The following is a 23848-nucleotide window of genomic DNA, read 5'->3' as shown; positions in this document are numbered from 1 at the left end:
ACAGAGGTTTTTCACCACTGTCAGCCCAAGTAGCATAGCTTTATATATATATATATATATATATATATATATATATATATATATATATTTATTAAATTTCAATTATGCCTCTAAAATTAAGTGGCACAAGTTTCTGAGTTTGACACAATCTAGTTGAAGATACCTTGTGCCCATTTCCTTTGTCTAGATACTACACAGCCCATATAAACTTAGACCTGATTTTTACAATATCCCTGAGTTAATGTTGCAAGTCTTTATACATTGCCATTCATATTAGCCAAGCCACCAGGGCTTCATTTCAACTCTGCTATACTTTACCCATTAAAAATTAACAACAAATTACCTTCTTAATTAATAGTCACAAGAGGAATTCCTAACCCACTGAAGAATTCTTATAATGATTCTCATCAAATTCAAAATATTTAGCACTTAACTAATTAATTTCTAATTGATATTGTGGGCCATTACTTCCATTTGTTTGTGGACATACAGCAAAACCAATGTTCTGAGTCCTTCTGAAGCAAACCCAAAATAAATAACAAAAGGAATAAACTCCAAAACCCACCTAACTATTGCATTCTTTTTATCAAAGACTATTTAATAATTTAAATTTATTTTTAATTAAGTGTCCCATGTTTAAGTGGTAAAATCAAAACCACAAGGTAACAGCCCATATTCTTTTTCAAACATTGATGAGACATTTTTCTAGTGTTCAAGGTATTTAAAAGATATATGTTCTTTCTCAGATATATTGTTATCCTAAGTAGGTTGTATAGTATTTTGGGCGACTAACATCTAGAGAAAAAAAGTTTTCAGGAATTTTTTTAGACTTGTTTAAAATAAAGAAATGTGCTGGGTTTTAAAAATAACATGTCTTAATTTGTCAATATTTAATAAAACTAACTCATCACTTAATATGTTATAAAATAAGAATAAATATTTAAATTAGAAAGCTTATTCTGAAATAACCTGTAATAGTGATGATTATTATTAATAATAATTATTATCAATTATTAATTTCATATGTTATCATTATTAATTATTAATTATTATCATAATTATTGAAAATAATTATCTAATAATTATTCAAAATTCAGTATCCCTTAAAAATCAACCAGTGGTAAGAGGAAGTATTCACAAAAAATTAAGATTGTCTAAATCCCAAGGGGCAAAATCAAACTGTACTGGGTTCCTACTCTAGCCTATGCATTCAGAAAAGCAATACACTTTGCTTTCAAACATGGCTCAGTCACTCAGACTGACATTTTGAGATGAATGTAAGCACAAAGTGTTACAAATGGAGAACAAGGTTCAGTAATCCTGACTCACTCATAGGTGCCAATACTCTATACACACACACACACACACACACACACACACACACACACACACACACATTTTCAAATAGCATAAATGAGTATACACATTGTGTCTAAATCATTTCAACCAGTTATTCTGCCCCTTCCAAATTCTCCCTTTCTTCCATGCTGTCTCAACTTCATTACATCTTCTGTAGTTTGTATTATAAGATAGATGGATGGATAGATAGATGGATAGATAGATAGATAGATAGATAGATAGATAGATAGATAGATAGACAGATATAGACAGACAGACACATAATTTATTAAAATCTATTTAGTATTTCTCCCATGTACTATTTGGTAGTGGATGACCTATCCAGGCTCATCTCTGGAGAAATGCCATTTTTCCTCTCTCAGCAGCCATTATTGCCTTTAGCTCATCTAGAGATGGATTCTTGTGAATATTTTCCTATTGGAATATCAACCAGTATGTTCATTAAGTTTTGTTTAGACAGCTACACTGCTTAGATTTCTTGAGTTCAGCTTTTCTGTCACATCCAGAAGACACCATTATGTCAGCCATCTTGCTCCTCTAGAACTTGCAGTTTTTCTGCCTCCTTTTCCATAATTTTCCTTGAGCCTTAGTTCTGATCGTGTTGTACATTTGCCAGTTGGGGCCAGGCAACTCGGGGTCATTTATGCCCTGCATTTGTAACAGTTGTAGATCTCTATAATAAAGTTTCTATCTGTCACAAAAGACATATTTTTAATGCCAGGTAAGAACTATCTTTATGTTTGAATATCAAGATATGCATTGATAATGCTGTTAGATGCTATTTGATTTAGCAATATGGTAGTGATAATTTCTCCCCTGGAGTTTAGGATTATCCAGTCACAAATAGTGGGCTAAGTTTATAATAACAGATGTGAACTCCCTCCTACCAAGTGGCCTTAAGTCCAATTACATAATTCTTGGTTACTTTCAAAGAATTAAGTGCCACTACTGCACCATTGGGCATATGTTGTTGTACTGGTCAATGTTGTTATGTTCCACAGATTTACTACCGCTGAGTAGCATTATTAATTACTTTTCTCCCTGGAGCACCTTCTGGTACTATGAGACCTAGTGCTCAGAAACGAAGCTTATAGGTCTGAACCAGTTCTATGTCTCCAAGTTCTATGCCAAAAGTGTTTGGTTACCACAGCAGAAGGGCATTCTCTTCAGGTTCTAGAAGGAAGGCAAGGCAGTAGCAGTGGCCTACATTGCTTTGAGAATCTCTTCAAAGTTCTTCCCTCGCACTGGCCTATAGGTAGGGAGTAGTTTCTCTTGCCTAGCACTGGGATATATTCAATAATCCATGACTTCTGGGGAAAGTATTATCAACATTTGTAGCACAACTTTATCTAAACTACATATATACACAGATTTTTTTGAGGGGGAGTTGTATGTGTGTGGGGGGGTTATTTCTAAGTGGACTTATGAAATTATAATACCTATTATTTAATGACAAATTTCTGTCTATTTGGTATGCATAATAAAGATGTAATTTTCTTTAAAAGTTTTTACACTTAATTTGATGTGGCTTTGATAAAGGTTGAGCACTATTAGCCTTCAGTTTCCTTCCTACTAATTTATACTTTAAACAAACTCATTAAGACTGCTTTATAATAAACAATATCTTTTTGAGTGTATGATTTTTATGCAGTATGACATGAAGAAACATGATAAAGAGTACATTCAGTAGCTTCTTCATCACCATAGGCCCCATTTATCCCCAGACAATGTTTTGTTTTCATTCAGATTTCCACTCTTCAATCTTTAGACCAATGTTATTTTCACTGGGATTTTACACATAGCATCATTCTTCAGCAATGAACTCATGTTCTTGTCCTGATTAATATTCCAGTTTTGATGAATTCTTTTATGCTATATTATATGTCTAAATATAACAACTCACATTTTTGCTAAATATTGGCTAATTGTATTTTAAAAGACTCCTTTCAAAAGGAATAATTTTTACAGTATTCCCCAATGTCTAACTAATAGGACAGCAACACATTAAAAATAAGCATTAGACGACATCTTCATAATAAATAATAAAAATTTTTATTTTCAAAGAGATAGCTGCCAAACCAACTGCAGACAGAATGTTCTCAAAATGTTTAATCCCAAGTTGATATTCAGTGGCAAACTAAAATAGGGTACAGGAAAATATAAGCATCATTATGGTCTGATTTTTAAATTTATAATATATTGTCTATAAAAATTTAGCATGAATCAAACATCTCAAAATATGGCTGAGAATTAATACAGAGGGTAAACTTCACATAAGTTAGACATAGGAACACCTATGTACCACAAGGTCACTTTTTCCTAGCTCAATCAGTAGACTCAAGATTTTAAAGCTTACCTTCACATAATTCAGCTTTAATATAAAAGTAACTGTTAGAATTTTCACCAAAAACCCCTACAATCTTTTTTAATCAAAAACAAAAATATGAATATAATTAGTCATATAAAGTACATAAAATGAAGTACTTTTTTAAATTTAGAGTTATAATATTTAATATGAATTCAAAGTGTTACAAATGATGTATGCTCTCTTAGTTTATGTGATATGAATTTTACTCTCATATAATTGTAAATATGTATTCAAGGGTATGTCTTTGGCTGCTATTCATTATCAGCATTCAAATCGACCTTACAGTATCAGCATTAATCTATGTTGTTAGGGTGGTTATAACAAAAATTTAGAATACTGAATCTAGACCACTAAAAATTTCATTTATTTGAAAGTAAGCAATGAGAAATAGAATGGTAGCCATTATATTTTCCCCTTCAAACATAAAATATTGGTGTTTTACATTGTTAAGAATTTAATTGGAGTTGCTGGGCTGTGGTGGCACACGTCTTTAAGTCTTTAATCCCAGCACTTGGGAGGCAGAGGCAGGCAGATTTCTGTGTTTGAGGCCAGCCTGATCTACAGAGTGAGTTCCAGAACAGACAGGACTATACAGAGAAACCCTGTCTCAGGGGAAAAAAATAATTTAATTGGAGCATTTCTTTATTAAAAAATATTTGGCAAGATGGCCATTTTTACTATAATAATTCTACCAATCCTTGATCATGGGATCTTTCAATCTCCTGAGGTCTTCTTTAATTTCTTTCTTCAGACTTGAAGTTCTTGTCATACAGATTTTTAACTTTCTTGGTTAAAGTTATGCCAAGATACTTTGTATTATTTGTGACTATTGTGAAGGGTATGGTTTCATTAATTTCTTTCTCAACCCATTTATCCTTTGCGTGGAGAAAGGCTATTTATTTGAGTTTATTTTGAATCCAGCCACTTTGCTAAAGTTGTTTATCAGCTGCAGGAGTTCTCTAGCAGAAATTCTTAGGTTGCTTATATATATACTATCAAATATTCTTCAAATAGTGATATTTGACTTCTTCCTTTCTGATTTATATCCCTTTGACCTTCTTTAGTTGTCTAATTGCTCTAGATAGAATTTCGAGTACTACATTGAATAAATAAAGAGTGGGACGTCTGGTGTTCTCCATGATTTTAGTGGGATTGCTTCAAGTTTCTCTACATTTAATTTGATATGAGCTGTTGATTTGCTAAATATTGCTTTTCTTACCAAAAGCAATCTACATATTCAATGTAGTCCCCCATCAAAATTCCAACTCAATTCTTCACAGAGACAGAAAGAACAATTCTCAACTTCATCTGGAAGAACAAAAATCCCGGGAGAGCAAAAACAATTCTCATCCTTAAAAGAATTTCTGGGGGAATCAGCATCTCTGATCTCAAGCTATACTACAGAGCAATGATGATAACAAGCTGCAGGGCATTAGTACAGTGACGGACAGGTAGATCAGCCAATCTGGAACAAGCTACATGGCATTAGTACAATGACGGACAAGTAGATCAGCCAATCTGGAATGATGACCTAGAAATAAACCCACACACCAGTGGGTTCAGTGTCCAGATTATTAGGAAAAGCTGCACTTGAAGCTAATTAATTGTCTTTATGATCATGTTGCTGTTGGCATTTATTCAATCCTTACCTGGGGGTTGAAGATTCTGTTCCTCTAAAAATTCTAAATCAAGCATTAAATCATCTTCATCCAGTTCGCAGGATCCCAAATGATTTAAGACATCCTGAAAGGAAATGAAAGCTGATCAATGAGAGAAATCACAGAAGAGTTAAGAAAAGAGTCAGGTGCGGGAGCCATGAAGCAAGACACTGATTAAGGAAATCCTGTGACTTCCAATGCTACCAGTCTGATAAAATACTTAAAGAATTTTCTAAAATTTTTAACTCTTCCTATTTCTTGCTTCCATTAGCTATCCCCACATTTACATAATAACTAATAACATGCAGTTTCCAGTTGAGTAGATATACATATGTACCAAAGATAGAGAAAAATAAGAAACAAGTCTCCAGCATCAGAACAAAAGTGCTTGTTTCACACACACAAAAAAACCCCAAAACCATCTATTTTAATTGCCATAAAATGATCAATGCGTACATATTTTAAAAGTATGTAAAATTTCATAAACACAGATGCCTGTAAATTAACCCTTAGTTTTATTTTTTCTACTATTTCTGGTTCTTTGTCACATTATCTGTGCATTAAATTTTTAATAGTAGTTGATTAGTCCCATAACAGTTGTGTGACTACATCAGCATATCTTGCTGGCAGGTAATTGTTATAGGTTAAAGTGTTTGTAGTTGGATAAAATTGGTGATTTCAAGTTATATTACTGAGTAATAAAATGAGAACAGCATGGTATCAGTACACAAACAGATACATTGATCCGTTGAATTGAATTAAAGACCCAGACATAATTCTTCATACTTATAGGTAACCATTTTTTTCATAGACGCCAAAGTACATACTCAAGAAAGGACAGCATCTTCAACATAAGGTGCTGGTCAAGCTGGATACCTGAATGTTGAACAGTACAAATAGATTCATATTCACACACAGACAGAAATGGCTACCATCTAAGCAAAGTTGTAGCCTACATAATGGGATGAATAATTACCAGATGTATTTTTCTATAGGAACCTAGTAAAATAAATAGCCAAAGTTACTTTGAAAAGAGTGAAAAGAATTTATTTCTAGCATATGACAAACTTTTAAATAATTCAGAAAGAACACTTTATGTGTTTTGAGCTTCTAGGACATGGTTTGTACTGCATCATTCTGGTAGGAAACCCTTCACTAAAACACCATGCTCGCAGATTCATTACACAGAGCTCTTGGTAGATGGTCCAAGATCACTCTATCAGCTACCTCTGAGTCAAGAGGGAGTCCTTAGAGATGAAAAAATGGAGGATTGGCCTAATCAATATTGTATGAGGCAAAATACCCTCCATGCAGGGACTGTTCTATACAGGGTCTCTACATAAACAAGACTACCCAAGAGTACTTCTGACATAACACCGATTGAGGAATAAGTTTACTGATTCCAGTTCCCTGCAGTTCTTTTTTTTTAAATGGTGTAATTACTTTTATTTGATCTCATGACAAAGAGTTAGTTTTCATTAGTCTTTTTTATTAGATATATTCTTTATTTACATTTCAAATGATTTCCCTTTCCTGGTTCCCTCCTCCCCGAAAGTCCCATAAGCCCTCTTCTCTCCCTGAGTACTCCAACAACCCCCTTCTGCTTCCCTGTCCTGGTATTCCCCTACACTGCTGCATCAAGCCTTTCCAGGACCAAGGGGCCTCTCCTTCCTTCTTCTTGGGCACCATTTGATATGTGAATTGTGTCTTGGGTATTCCGAGCTTCTAGGCTAATATCCACTTTATCAGTGAGTGCATATCATGTGTGTTCTAAGACACTGATGATTTTGAATCTTGTTTTTATTTTTTAATTGCTTTATTTACATTCCAAATGTTTCCCCTCTTTCTAGTTTCCCCTCCAAAAGTTCTACATCCTATTCCCCATCTTCTTTGCCTCTGAGAAGGTGCTCATCAATCACCCTTCCCACTCACCCACTCTCATCTACCTCACACACACCCCCATTCCCCTTTCCTAGGGCATCAACTCTCTACTGGATTAAGCACATCCTCTCCTACTGATGCCAGACAAAGAAGTTCTCCGCTACATATGTATTGGGGCCATAGACCAGAACATGTATGCTCTTTGGATGGTGGCTTAGTCTCTGGAAGCTTCTAGAAGTGCAAGTCAGTTGATACTATTGATCTTCCTATGGTGTTGCAAACCCCTTAAGCTCCTTCAATCCTTCCACTAACATTTCCATAAGGGGTTCCTAACCTCAATCCAATGGTATTCTGTAAGTATCTGCACCTGTCTCAGTCAGCTTCTGGTAAAGCCTCTCAGAGGACAGCCATCCTTCTATAGGCAAGCACAACATGGCATCAGTAATAGTGTCAGTGTATGGTGCCCGCCCAGGAGATGGAGCCCAAGTTGGGCCAGTCACTGGATGGCCTTTACTTCAATCTCTGCTCAATTTTTGTCCATGCATTTCTTTTAGAGAGGAACAATTTTGGGTCAAAAATTTTGAAGGTAGGTTAAGGGCTGCATCCAGCCACTGGGAACACTATCTAGTGGAGATGGTCTCTTCAGGTTCCATCTCTCTACTATTGGGCATTTCAGCTAAGGTCATCCCCATTGAGTCCTGGGAGCCTCTCACATCCCGGATTTGGGGGACTTTCTAGAGGTTCTCCCTGCTCCCCACACCCCACAGCTGCATATTTTCATTCATTCTTGTGGCCCTCTGGGCTTCTCTCCTGTCTCTTCCCACACCTGATCCTGCTGAATGGGTATAAAAAAAGAGACTAAGTTTTTCAATAGGATACATTTGCTACCACAATTAAGGTCTGCATCTTTCTAGATATGCAGAGAAGACGGGTCTCAAGCCATTCTGTGTAGGCACATGATAGTCACACATGGGTCACAGGAAAGAAATCCAGCAGTCAATTAATGTTAATGATTGCATCTCAAACAAAATGTGCACAATGATGGGCTTCAGGCTTCCGATAAAACAAAAGCAAAATCAGAATGCACCATAACAGCGACAGAATGACTAAGCAGCAACAGTCCCTTGTCTCCTAGTATGTATAAATGCAAAATAACAAGGAAATAATGAGAAACCATGAATATTTAATAATGTTGATACAGAGCTCTATACATCTTAATAACAGGAACATTATTGTGTATTGCTAGGAACTGCAACATAAAAAGAAGCATTTTATATGAGAGCACTGCAGTATTACACAAAATTAAAAGGCAGGATTGAACATCTTTAAAAAGGCATAAGGGTACCTGATAAGTAGAGTTCAATCAGAAAATGAAGGTTTTAAGTAATGGTCACAATTTTCCATTTATGTTTTTTCTAAATATACAACAAATACAAATGACTAAATAAAAAATCATCAAAAAATAACGCCTGTGGATCTAAGACATGCTTTCTTTCAGTAATTAATAGAGATGGCTATTAAGTACTGAAAATGCTAAATGCAGACATAAAAATTTCAAAAATACCAGGAAAATTAAAATTTTGACATCTAGAAAGTGCAACAGCAAAGAAAACAATGAGAAGAAATAGAAATGGCCTATGAAACCAGGATCAGGGAAAACATCTTGATCTGTGTTAGATGTTTAGTCAATACAGTATTGTTTAAAACTGTCACAGGATGTTGCTATCCTACACAGAAGCTTTTCAGTTTCATAAAGTCCTGTTTATCACTTGTTGACCATAATGCCTGTGCTATCAGAGGCCTGTTTAGAAAATCCTTTCCTGTGCCAATAAATTCAAGCAAATTTCTGTGCTTTCTCCTCAAACAAATCGATTTATCAGCTTTCATGTTAAAGTGCTTATGTATTTGGAGCTGAGTCTTGTATAGAATGAGAGATAAGGGTGGAGTTTCCTTCTCTCACATGTATCTATCAAGTTTGACAAGTACCACTTGTTGAAGGCATTGCATTTTCACTGATGAGTACGGTCAGTTTCTTTGCCAAATTGTGTGTGGCAGTAGGAATGTGAGTTTGTGTGTAGCTCCTCAACTCTATTCTGCCAATTAATGTGTCTGTTTTATGCTAGTACTGCACTATTTTTATTACTTAACTCTACAGTAGAAGCTAAAATTTGGGATTATAATCCCTCAAGTGGTGATTTTATCATTCAGAATTAGTTTAGCCAACCTGGGTCATAGAGTCATAAATATTATAGGAGTAACCAATCACTTTCTGCCTAGATTTAGGGCCTGCCCTTCAAAACAGAACTCTTGCCTAGTACCATTACCTTAGCCTCAAACCTGTGACTGGATAGGCCACAGTACATATGGAAGAATCTAATACTACTATTTGGCTAAATTATCATATCACTAAATTACCCCCTATGTAATAGGGGATTCTTTATAGCCCCATATTAATGTATCTCTCATCCATCATCAAAGAATCTTTTTTTATGCAGTAGATGGTAATTAATACAAACACCTACAAGTGATCAGCATTTATAGAGCCAAATATTGTAGATGTCTCAGCTCTAAATAGGACATCTTATCATTCAAGATCCTCCCCCACTCAGCTCAGGGATTATTGTAAAAAGGGGGCAGGGCAAAAATATTGTAAGAGCCAGAGTGAAGAAATGTTTCCAAGAAAACATCATTTGGTGGACATGACAGCCTCATTAGTTATGAATTCATTAGTCATGGATTCACAGTGCAAGTCCAGTAAAAGATCAATTCAGCTAAATTTCCTACATGAACAGATGTGACTCAGGAAACCGCACTCCTATCTTAGAAGCTACTGGCAAATGATTGCTGTCAACACAGGGCAAGTCAACATATTTTGCAGTTGAGCAGCCTCCCAAAGATTACTCATGGTACAGTAGGTAGTACTCAACCTATGTAGACACAGGCAGCAGTAAGTAAACTTTGTGTGTGTGTGTGTGTGTGTGTGTGTGTGTGTATTTTAATATAAGCAAATGAAGTTCAGTGAGGAAAATTGTAGGAGATGTGGGAGGAGATTGAGATGGACTAGTGAGAAAATATGATCAAGACACATTATATATGTTATAGGTTATAAGCTATAGGTTATAGGTTATGGTTATATGTTTTATATTTGTTATATGATATACATTATATGTGAAATTCTCAATTTATAAAGACTAAAAATGATGTTAATAGCAAGAAAATCCTTTGCTTCAATATAGATGAAAAATGAAGAGTTTTCATAGACCAGGTTCAAAAACATAGTCTCATTCAAACATAGAATCAAATACCTAAGTATCAACAAGACAGAGAAGAAATGTGTGATTATCAGAGACTAAAGAGGTGCTTGGGATAAGTTAATCTTGGCCAGGTCCTAAATATCACTTAGAAGTAATGAGATTTGGAAGCCAGTGCTTGGTTATTTACTTAATCATAAAATGTACTTGAAAACTGCTAAGTGTAAAGTATCTTCACTACAGGAACACATGAGATTGCAGATGTTAATCATCTTGGCCAAATATTCTCCAGAGTCCATACATATTACAATATCACAGTACACACATAAATCTATGTAGCTTCTTTTAGTTAAATGTAGCATGTAATACAATCTCATTAAAATAAAAATCACTTAAAGTAAATTGATAAGCAATTGTTGGTTATTAACAAATTGGAAAAATCTTGCTTATATAAGACAAAGTATTATTTAAAAGGCAGGAAATCTTCATTTAATGCATATTTCAACACTCTGCTATTCAAGATTTATGGGAAAAATTGAGAAGCCCTGATTATTTCCCTGAAAAGCAAATTACAATATAATTCAAGACTAGTAAATTGGATACTAGTAAATCCAAACACAAGTATGTTTAAGAATATTCTAAGCAAACATTTCAAAATCCTGTAATACCAATTACTCTTATAATTTCACAAATCTTTTGCTATCACAAACGGTTACAATTTCTAATGAAGTAAATCAAATACTCGCTTTCTAATCTCTAGGGTTGCAACAGTCTAGCAGAAATGACTTTTTTCCTCAGTCACCTCACAGATAATTGTATTCTAGCAAAGAAATGACTATATCTATTAAAACAAGTAAAACAGGCATTAGCATTTGTTTGTGACAAGTGTAAATCTGTTCTCCAGGGTCTGTGTCCTTTTGGCTAAAACAATGATGTTGAATTTAGAAAGCTACAAAGTTGAAGCACATGCTGTGGTTGCAGTGTTTGGATTCATCCATTCCACAAAGACTTCTAACATACAGTGCTAGTCTTGTTAACTCTGCATTGTGATAAAGACAAAAAATTATGACCCTGCTAAAATCTAATATATACCATTCACAATAGTATTTCTCTGAAAAGAAAAATGCTGAATTGAGAGACTATCAAATCTTTAGGATACCTACTAGAAAGTCAGACTTGAAGTATCTAAAAAGCAGTATTTGGCATACTAGTCTAGACCTAAGCAGATATAAAATATAAACCACCTACAATGATTTAACTGCATTGATTCTATCAGTATTTGGAAGATTTCCCTCTTCAAATCAGAAAGCTGTATATACATTTTGTAATGTGAATGAAATGCATACATTATCCATTAAAATAATATGCTGTCATGTAAACACGTACAAAGAATGTAGTTGAATTTGTCTGTATTTTTGTAGGTAGTTATAAAGTAGTTCAGTAAGTAAAATTAAGAGTCCATGAAGTATAATTTTTTTCTTATTCTCTGATTAAAAGTAGAGAGTCCCAAGATTGAAGTGCTGAAGAACAGGAAGTAGAGAGATGGCTCTGTGGTTAAGAGCACTTGGTTCTCTGTTCTCTTACACAGGAACTGGGTGTGGCTCTCATCACACACACACACACACACACACACACACACACACACACATACTCCCCCTTTCAGCTTTTGTAGGAACGACACAGACATGGCGCATAACATACATGCAGGCAAAACATCCATACACATAAAAAATAATAAAGACATAAAATGTGAAAGCACTGGCGAGTAAAAGCGTTAATTTTAGATCATTTTTAAACTACTATCTGAATTTCTCAACCTTTAAAATTAAACTCTGATCATGCTAGTTGTATTTTATATGTAACAATGTATTAAAAGTAAGTAATTTTTAAATTGTGATTTTTTAAAAAATCAAAGTTTTAAACTTTTCTGTTATTATGATAAAGGAATTAAAATTAATTAGGCTTTTGAACATTGGACAAAATTGTTTCTTCTAAACATTGCACCTACTTAGATATTAGCAGAAGCAAATATTCTCACTATAACAGGGACATACCTGGTGACTACGCTGTGACCTTGTCAACCTTTTACCAATAACCATTCTAGTTAATCATTAGTCACTTACTGCTCCTAACAAGATACTTTCATAAAGTATTCATTTTGGCTTCTCCTACACACACACACACACACACACACACACACACACACGAAAGGTATGTGAAAACAAAATGCTGTAGTGCTAAAGCCCTTTATTAAAACTCTACAATATAATCTCAATCACCTTTCCTAATAAATTATAAATTGGTATATTAATTCATTACAGAAAATATTATTCATAGATTTTTTTTGCCCTTCTAATGAATGGATTCCCTTACCCTAAATACCAATAAATTAAATATAAAATCATATCTACACTAATCAATTGTAAGTCTTTTCCCATCACTAAAACAGATGTGGGAATTCCTTTATCATAATAACAGAAAAGTTTAAAACTTTGATTTTTTTTTTTAAAAAATCTCCCCTGTAATTTAGTATGTGCTGGATCCATAGAAACAGAAGACCACTCACTGGGCAACATTAAATAAATCAGTTCACACAGGCGCAATTTGCTGTTTCTTTTGAAAAAGTCCAGGTAAGCACATGACTTTCTTCCTCAGTTCTAAATCTGAGAAGATTGTTCTTCTGTTTTCAGAATCTCTAAGGTATTACTATTGTGTATAAAGAGTCTCATTAACATAATAATAATTAATTTACAATACATGTGAAAATAATCCTTTCTTTATTTATAGCTGAAGTCTTCCATGAAAAACTGTTTAAATAAAAAACATTAATTTACCTTTTTAGAGTTGCATAATTTTAAAACTAAAAGGTATTTTAACGAAATATACTATTTAGGAAAAGCACTCCTATAATAAAGATTATGAAGTATCCTTAATTGCTACACTTATTCCATTTAAGCTGTCTTTGAACTTCTGAGGTATGCACTGACTTTTCTTCTAAAGCTTTACCCTCACTTAATTTTCACTATTTCTGATGCTAAAACTGTTTAAATTTTCCATCTTTTTAAAATTCCATTAGCTGAACTGATGTCTGCCAAAGAGAACATCATGTGTGTCTTTGCCAAATCCATGACATTGCCAAAGCATAGCATTAACTATAAAACTAATCAATCATTATGGATACAGAAAGGAGTCACCATAGACTATGGAAATATGAAAGAGTAAACAGCTCTCTATAGTAAGGTCATGGCTAATCTTCATATACAGAATACTGGCCGATGAGGAATTCAGATTAGTGCATAGCTTACTGTCTTATATTTATAGTTTATCATAATATTCATATAATGAGAATTAAATATTTCTAAAATGACATTCTGTCAAGCAGGTGTCGAGTATTAGGTTTTATAAATGTGATATATAGTACTGACACTAAAGCAGCTCTGTAAAATAAAAAATAAAAATAAAAATAAACCTTAAACTTCCTAATGCTTTGCAGTCTATCCAAGTTTACCACATGAAAAGCTTTTAAATGGCTGGGAGTTTCCTCTTATTATAGGCTAGCCAGAGTTAGATGACCTGCAGAGCCTAGTCACCAAGAGTGTCATATTTTTGACAGCTTTCACAATACCAACAACTCTGTTGCATTCTCAGGCACTGTCAGACACTCAGAGAAGTAAAGAAATCAACAAGAATTGTGTCTATGGCTTATTATAGATAAATGGTACAGGTAGAGACACTGTTGAAAGAAGAAATGCCCAGGGCAAAATTAGGGCAGATTCCAGCAAGTTTCCCATTGTTATCAAGATGCATTGCCATATGGTATCAGATTGATTAGAATATACGACAGTTTCGCCAAGGAAAAATGCTCATTCGTGCTTCTTCAATATTCAATTTTGCTGAGGCTACATTGCATGGTGTGACTGGCTCTGCCTACACAGATGATTTCAACTTCAAAATTGATTTTCATTGCATCATACAGAGGCTCTGATGTGTCACAGCCACTCTAAACCAGTCAAGAATCTCCTTCTTAGCCTAAGACAATATAGCTGTCCATCTTTCCCCAATCAAAGACAGCATGAAGTTAAACTAACCAAACTATGTATATGTTCTGACAGAAAACCTTTCTGGTATCCTCTATGTCTTGTCCCAAATCTCCCATATTTGAATACTAATTCTAGTAATAAAAGGGAGTGTATATCCTACTAAGCAGCACTTATTGAAGGCTCAACTAGTGTGAAGATCCAAGCAACAAACAAGAGAAATTGCTTACATAATAAGGAGACAAACAAGTAAGAAGGTTTCAGCAGCTGCAACTATTAGCTTTATTGAAAATCAACAACACTTGTTCTAGGAAGGGGTGAGTTGATACAATGTTTCTCTGAGATGGGTGGTCTCTATAAAGTTGTCATTTGGTAAAGGATAAGACACTATTGGGAGTCTAAACATAGAAATAGCAGGTGCAGATTATTTAAAGTAAGTGTACCTGATATATAAGTCAATACGCAGAGAGGAAAGCCAGATGGTTTAAGCTCAGTGAGTACAAATAGTGCAGGATATAGACATGTGGCCAACGTCATAGAATGCCTGTTAGTCGGGAAATAAGTTTCAGATCACTGAAATGTGACATATATTCAGTTTTGGATAATTACCCTGTCTGATTTTGCAAGTGTGTGTATCTAGTGCCACAAAGGTAGGCAGTGTGGTTTTCTGTCACACATAGCTCTACTCTGCCCCAAATGGTAAATGCGCCTTATTTGCATATGGCACATTTACCATTGTTAATTCCTTTCCTCCTTGTGTTTGTAGTAGAGAGCTACACTGGCTCTATCAATATTCATGCGTTATCAATGTCTATCTCTGGGACAGGCAAATGCTTTGTTAACTAAGCTCCGCACTGTAGTTGGTTTCTCCTCACTTCATTCTCTGGTTGCACTGCATTTTCTTTCAGACCACATAAAGGGAGCACCATAAGTCACAACTTGGACTGACTGGTTATTATAACAGCTGTGCTCCCTGAGCACTTCTCACCTAGAACCAGAATGCTGAGAATGGCTGTCAGTCATGACGTGTAGGTATGGGGCAATGGCAACCGTCATTGCAAGGCTAGATCCAGGTTAATAGAAATCTGAAATGAGTTAAAATATAGCTAACTGAAATAGCTATGGAGTTAAATAATTTAATGGAGTGTATGTATAAAAGTAATCTCAATTGACGCTAAATGTGACTGTCCATACATAATAAATAAGCAAGCACTGGAAATGATTATTAATCTCCACAAAGACAATGGTGCTAATATGTTATTTTTAATATAGAAATCACTACTAATAACATTGATTATGTATTTTAAATACTGCATGTTAAAAGCTATCAAAATTAGGATTAAACTTTTATTTGCTTTATTTTTTATTTCTCTAAAGGAAGAAGAATCCATTACATGATTTTCACAGCTCGACTACATTGAACATTTGTCCTCTAAAACATCTTTCCTCCTGACTTTCTAGGGCATGAAAAATGGCTATTATAACATTGGCACATTTGTTATAGTTCTGAGTCTGTCCCCCAGTTCTTATACCATGTCTCCAGGCTCCCTTGTCAACGGCCTTTTCAAAGAAGCTAAATGGCCACAGCTTGATTTCACAGATTTCCATCATGGACCTCAGTCATCAAGCAAGGAGTCACTCAGTGCTGAGTTTCCACCCTCTCCTCCATATATTCAAATATCTAACATTATTAATCTTCTGGAAAGAATTCCCATCCCTGATCTCAAAGGCATGTAGAAAGTTGTTCAAAGTGTGTCTTATGTCATCACTTCATTTGGAAGACTGACTTTTCCATGACTGCAGATCTTCTTTGAAATGATCCCATAAAGAAGAAAATTAATCTGAATTAGATTTCACTGGGGTTACATTAAAATGACAGTTGGATAAAATGGGAAAAGGTGAGTTCTGAGCCACTGAACAACCAAAGCCTTCACTAGATAACTTCTGGATTCACACCAGATTTTATGGCAGTGAATTACTAATTCATGTTAAACTTGGACTAGTCAGGTTGCCCATGTTTCTTAGAAATGAATAAATTTTAATTTTTTTTATCTTTTATGTCATGTGCTAATGTTTTTTATTTAAATTATATCTTATTGTTTTCTAGAATAGAAAACAATATTGCTATCTTTTGGCAAGCTGCTATTACTTTATTTACAAATGTTCAGTATACTTTGTATGTAATTTCCTAAAGGGAACTTCAAAATGTATTTCAAGTATTAAGTGTTTAGACGTTTTTATTTTGTACATTTTGAATGGCGCCTGTGAATGAGCACATGCCAGAAAATGAAAGTGTGCACCTTTTTAGTGCTGTCATTCAACCCCAACGTCTTGAGGTGGGTAAACAAGCATTTTAACACTGAACTCTATCACAAAAATCTTAGAAATTTAAATTATACAATGAGTTATGCTTCCTTAGAGGGACTTTCTAGTTATAAATTTATCAGGACAAGAATCCATGTGACAATTTAACTGCAAAGGTCTTCTGAAAAATTATAATGTACTAGTTTGATAATGATAATAATAACAACTTAATTTTTAAAATTAAGGTCCAATTGGTACTTTTACTAAATTATTTCTTGAGTAATTAACTTATACAAGTCTCGGCTGCTAAGTCAAATTTGTTTTATTTAGTAGACTTGAGATGTCACAGTTACACATTACATGATCCCAAGCTGAGACTCAGTCAAATTATAATTCTCAAAGTCCACTAAAGACATAGGCAATAACCCCATGTGGTACCTGCAAGCCCTTTAATCTATCCATCATCTTCCACATAAGTGCAGGATGACAATGGAATGCACAGTTTACTATGAGAGTCCCGTCTTGAGTGACCTGGCTTTGGATCATTGCCCTTTTGGAGTAACTTGTTCTTTCTACACAGTAGAAACCAGACTTATGTAGATCACATTGGGTGCAAAAAGAATATTCTGGAAAAAAACTGAAACTAGATTCTAAAATTAGTTTCATATTCTCATTACCAAGTCAAGTACAGATTTTAGTTCTATCACAGCTAAAATTCGGCAGCCTGCCCATGTGTAGATTACAAAGCAGAGGGCAGCTACATACAAGCAAACCCAGAGCTGTTTAAAAATATGACATTGTTGCATTGAAATGAGAGCATAAGGGTCTGAATGTGTTGCTTAACAAATAGAACAAGCTAAGTAAAAGTTTTACAAATATTTTCTTTGACATTTTCTATACATATACAGAAATGTTTCTCTGTTTTCTATTTCCACTTATATTTTATTAATTTTGAGTTCATATATGTTGTATTATGATATTTTATTCTGTCTTATCCTGTGGTTCTTACTAGCTTGTGAACACTGTCCTTCACAAATACGTTTCTATAAGTCCTATTGTTACAACCGTATTAATATGTAATCTTCTCAAATGAAAGCCTGCATTATCTGGTTATTTGGTTTAGTTCCATCTTTCAGATATTTTTTCTTCAACAAATGAGCAGTTTTTGAAGTGTCACTAATTTCCCCTTGGATACCAATGTTATTTTATGTTTTCTTACGGCTCGTATAAATCAGTGCTTTCACTAGAATGATTTGGATTCTAATGAGCAGATTACACACAATTCACCTATCATTTCTATATAGTATGTTGCAGTATGTACATTACTGATTGATTATTTGGCACTTGTTCAGATTTTATATCGTGAATTATTTTTTGTTTTTTTCTATATTCTTTGTTTACATTCCAAATCCTTTCTCCTTTCCTGGTTCCCCCCTCCCCCATATGTTCCATAGGCCCTCTTCTCTCCACCCATTCTCCAACCATCCTCCCTCCCTTTTCTCTGTCCTGGTACTCCCCTACAAAGCTGGATCAAGCCTTTCCAGGATCAGGGCCCTCTCCTTCCTTCTTCATGGGAATCACTTGATATGCTAATTGTGTCTTTAGAATTCAGAGCTTCTGGGCTGATTAAAATCTATTTATCAGTGATTGCATTCCATGTGTATTCTTTTGTGATTGGGTTACCTCACTTAGGATCTTATTTTTCAGTTCTAACCACTTGCCTAAGAATTTCATGAATTCATTGTTTTTAATTGCTGAGTAGTATTCCATTGTGTAAATATACCACAATTTCTGTATCCATTCCTCCATTGAGGGACATCTGGATTCTTTCCACCTTCTGGTTATTATAAATAAGGCTATGAACATAGTGGAGCATGTGTCCTTATTGGATGCTGGGGAATCCTCTGGGTATATGCCCAGGAGTGGTATAGCTGGGTCCTCTGGAAGTGTCATGTCCAGTTTTCTGAGGAACTGCCAAACTGATTTCCAGAGTGGTTATACCATCTTACAATTCCACCAGCAGCGGAAGAGTGTTTCTCTTTCTCCTGCATCCTCATCAACACCTGCTGTCTCCTGAGTTTTTAACCTTAGCCATTCTGACTGGTGTGAGGTGAAATCTCAGGGTTGTTTAGATTTGCATTTCCCTAATGACTAATGATGTTGAACATTTCTTCAGGTGAAAATTCTTTGTTTAGCCCTTTACCCCATTTTTAATAGGGTTATTTGCATCCCTGGGGTCTAACTTCTTGAGTTCTTTGCATATTTTGAATATTAGCCCTCTGTGGGATGTAGGGTTGGTGAAGATCTTTTCCCAGTTTGTTATTTTATGGTACTAAATTCCTGGTGAAATAACTCTCAGTAACAGAGAATAACCTACCTCAAACTTGGTTTGAACAACATATTAATATTAGTATATGAAGAAAAGTAAATATATATATATACATATGTATGAAGTGTGTACCACTATCTAATATCTTGCACTATTTCTAGGCAGTTAGTACACCATGGTTTTCTGTGTGCTATAAGATTTTAATTAGATCATCTAATGACCTTTAATTATAACCATACCACTTTCCTATAATGACCATAGGTTTGCTGCACATGGGTGACAAGGTTTTTGCAGCATCAAATGCTTTAAGAACTACACCCTAATAGTTACTGTCTCATTGTCAACGCATCTCTTAACTTTTGTTGGTTTTTTTTTTTTTTAAATCTCATTCACAAATGAAAAGCTAAGGGACTAATCTGGTGAGCAAGACCAGTTCTTAAAATGTTTTTGTTGGGTAGCTGTTGTCTCATCTTCCTGATTACACTTCACAGTGCTGCAAATCCTGCACAAGAATTTGGAGACACAGGTGTGTTAACTGTCTTCTCCTTGGGAATCTGTTCCTAGTCTCTAAAATTCAAAACATCTGAGCAGTCAATAGGGCTTATGAAAAGATACTGTGCAACATGTCTCTATTTTGTCAGGTAGTTGGAAGGCTGATAGAAAGAGGAGCTATATGGTAGCATGGCCAAGCACTTGTCATGGGACAATACATTTTCTCTCAAGTACATCAGCCAGTGTGCTAAGGACTTACCTGGTTTCTGCCATGGTCAGGTATAAATTCCTCTACCTTCATAGTAGTGCGGCATAAGAAAGTCTAACTCCCTGTCATCTCATGCCTTGGCTAGTGCAAAAACTCTGATGCCGTCTGTGTTTTCTAACTTCTACAGGGTGCTGCACTTTCTACAAAAAGATTAATGTTGTTAAGTATCACATTCATTATATCACTTATCTTAAAAAATAATAGTCTGAATTAAAGGGAAGGACTGATTCCAAGACTCTTGACACACTGTTTAAAAACAAAGCTATACTATACAATAAATATATCATCAATCATTCTAGCTTTTTAAATTATCTGTTAAGCACTCCACAGAATGCCTAAATATCACTTATATACCTCTTCCTATTTCTCACGAGGATGGATCTTGTACCATCCTTCTCACAGCACCGCTTCCTTCACCTCAATTACCTTTTGCATTATTACTCCGGTTTTAAATCTACTATGATTACTGCATTCATAGGAGGTAGAGAGGGGAGGGTCCTGGATGGGAAGAGACAGGAGAAAAGTCCAGAGGGCCAGAAGAGAATAAATAGAAATATGTAATAGTGTAGAGTGTAAAACAGGGGGAACCACAAGAAAGACCCAGATGCCAGGGTGCCTCTAGCCTTGCTAGAGGCTCCCAAGACCCAACGGGGATGACTTTAGTCAAAATACCGAAAAACTAAAGATAAAACCTGAAAATATCACCTCCAGTAGATAAACATAGACCCCAGTTGAGGGATGGAGCACCCATCCATCTGAAATTATTTAACACAGAATTGTTCCCATCTACAGGAAATGCAGAGACAAAAAATGGAGCAGAAAATAAAGGAAAGGACATCCAGAGACTGCCCATCCTATATACAGACACCAAACCCTGACACTTTTGCTGATGCCAAGAAGTGCTTGCAGACAGGAGACTAGTATGGCTGTCTTCTGAGAGGCTTTGCTAGCACTTGACTAAGACAGATGCAGACACAGCCAACTATCGGACTGAGCCCAGGGACCCCAAATGAAAAGTTAGGGGAAGAACTGAAGGAGCTGAAGTGGTTTGCAACCATAGGAAGACAGCAATATCAATTAATAAAACCCCTCAGAGTTCCCAGGGACTAAATCACCAACCAATCATTATACATGGGTGCTCCCATATGTAGCAGAGGATTGCCTTATCTGGCATAAATGGGAGGAAAGGTGCTTGTTCCTGTGGAGGCTTGCTGATCTAGCAAGGGAGGCTGCTAGAGAGGTATGTGGGAGTAGGTGGGTGGGTTGGGGAGTACCTTCTTAGGTGCAAAGGGGAATGTGATGGGAGGTTTGCAGAGGGGAGAGTGGGAAGGGAGACAACATTTGACCTGTAAATAAATGAAATAATTAAAATTACAAAGAAGGCAAAAAAAAGTTACTTTCTCAGGTTTCTAAACTTTTATGGAACAAATTATCTAACTGGAACACAGAAATGTATAGTTAGATATGCTGGCTAATGCTGACTAGTTTTAGGTCAACTTTTTTTTCCTTTATTTTATTTGATATTTTATTTACATTTCAAATGTTAACCCCTTTCCCAGTCAACTTAATACAAGCTAAATCATTTTGGAAGAAGGAACTTCAACTGAGAAATGCCCCCACAAGATTACCCTCTTTTCAAGTCTGAGATACATTTTCTTTTTCTATTTATTAGATATATTCTTTATTTACATTTCAAATGTTGTCCCCTTTCCTGATTCCCCCTCCCCAAAATCCCATAATCCATCTCCTATCCCCCTGTCCTCCAGTCAACCCTCTTCTGCTTCCCTGTCCTGGTATTCCCCTCCACTGCAGCATGGAGCCTTTCCAGGACCAAGTCAAACAAGGCCACCCTCTGCTGCCCATTCATCTGGAGCCATGGGTAACTAATTCCATGTGCACTCTTTGGTTAATACTTTTGTCCCTGGGAGTTCTGGGAGTACTGGGTGGCTCATACTGTTTTTCTTCCTACTGTGCTGCAAACCCCTTTAGCTCCTTATGACCAAAGGAGCAATTCATTTTCTTAATCAATACTTGAGGTGGGAGGGACCAGCTCACAATGGGAGGTGTCATCCATGGGCTTGCAATCATGAGTGCTATAAGAAGACAGGCTGAGCAAGCAAAGAAGAAAAAGCCAATAAGCAGCACGCCTCCATGACTTCTGCTTCAATTCATGCCTCATTCTTAAGCCCTAACTTCCCTCAAAAATGGACTGTGATGTGGATCAGTAAGTAAGTAAGGAATAAGCGCTGTTCCTTTTGTGCTTAGTATTTTATTGCAGTGACAAACTAAGATATCTTATAAGCATCAGATTGTTAATTCTTTATGCAACATTGAAGCATCCATTTCCTCAAGAAAACTTGGTGCTTCCCACTTTCTTGAGAAGGTAGATAGAATCGGAAGAGTACAAATCTGTCCTAGAATTTAGAATAATTATTGACTAGTTGATCATGAAGAAGACATTATTCAGGGCTCTGTGGGAGAAAAATCTCTTGAAATGACATTTGTGGTATATTTATGACTTTTCCTCTTACTTGTAACAATGTTCAGGAAGGTGATTATTTTTTTTTAATTTTTTATTCGATATAATTTATTTACATTTCAAATGATTTCCCCTTTTCTAGCCCCCCACTCCCCAAAAGTCCCGTAAGCCCCCTTCTCTTCCCCTGTCCTCCCACCCACCCCTTCCCACTTCCCCGTTCTGGTTTTGCCGAATACTGCTTCACTGAGTCTTTCCAGAACCAGGGGCCACTCCTCTTTTCTTCTTGTACCTCATTTGATGTATGGATTATGTTTTGGGTATTCCAGTTTTCTAGGTTAATATCCACTTATTAGTGAGTACATACCATGATTCACCTTTTGAGTCTGGGTTACCTCACTTAGTATGATGTTCTCTAGCTTCCATCCATTTGCCTAAGAATTTCATGAATTCATTGTTTCTAATGGCTGAATAGTACTCCATTGTGTAGATATACCACATTTTTTGCATCCACTCTTCTGTTGAGGGATACCTGGGTTCTTTCCAGAAGATCCTGCTATACCACTCCTGGGCATATACCCAGAGGATTCCCCACCATGTAATAAGGATACATGCTCTACTATGTTCATAGCAGCCCTATTTATAATAGCAAGGTGATCATTTGTTTCATCTGAAATGTGCCCTGGCATTCTCCTAACCCTGGTTTGCATTTACAGTGCTATTAACTTGACCAGGCTTGTTCACTCACAATGATCCAATTAGAATGACATGGTTTATAAAATCCCTAACAGAATCAGATTGCTCCTAATTATGGAGCTAAAGATGAAAACACCTGCATTTGGTTGTATGTTTCCTGGAGCTTTTACAGTGACTTCCTACATGACTTTCTTTTTCTTCAGCTAATTACTAGTCTCCAGGAACCTGGTTACTGTTGATTTTGAGTAATTATAAGCTTCAAATCATATTGTCAATAATGATGTTATCTAGGTATTTAAATTCAAAATAAATGTGCAAAATATATGAAGTTAAGTCATATGGATATATTTATAAATGAATCTTGATTATTTGCATAATTACAGGTTTTAAGAAATAAAAACCCAAAGAGTTATTTCTTGAAGGGTATGTTATCTGTACACTTCATAACTGATTTCAGAATACATTATGTACATTAATTGCTTAAAGACTAATGGATAGCTAGAGCAAGAGTATTTCAAGTAGATTGATTGTATTCATTTGTTCTTGCTATACACCTTCAAAGCATACAGAACCACAAAATATATAAAACTTAAGTCATTTGAATATTACATGATACTAGAAAATTAGGTTTAAAATAGACAGTTACTTATAGATAAGGTCTGGGTTTGTTTCTTGCAATTTATCAAGCTGCTAATTTATCAAGCTTTGTAGCCAAGTAGGAAAAGCAAT

At 35.4% G+C, this 23848-nt stretch overlaps 1 protein-coding gene across 1 annotated transcript in view; it reads right to left on the bottom strand.

Moving 5' to 3' along the window:
• Window positions 1–23848, bottom strand: part of Ccser1 (coiled-coil serine rich protein 1) — a 650334-nt gene that overhangs the window by 450738 nt on the left and 175748 nt on the right. The window contains exon 4 of the mRNA XM_052173839.1: window positions 5377–5470. Within this exon, the coding sequence (XP_052029799.1) occupies window positions 5377–5470 (94 nt within the window). The remainder of the gene's footprint in view (window positions 1–5376; window positions 5471–23848) is intronic.

Source organism: Apodemus sylvaticus, chromosome 2 (assembly GCF_947179515.1).
Source record: "Apodemus sylvaticus chromosome 2, mApoSyl1.1, whole genome shotgun sequence".
Lineage (NCBI taxonomy): Eukaryota > Metazoa > Chordata > Mammalia > Rodentia > Muridae > Apodemus > Apodemus sylvaticus.
This window is presented reverse-complemented; position numbering and strand designations above follow the sequence as displayed.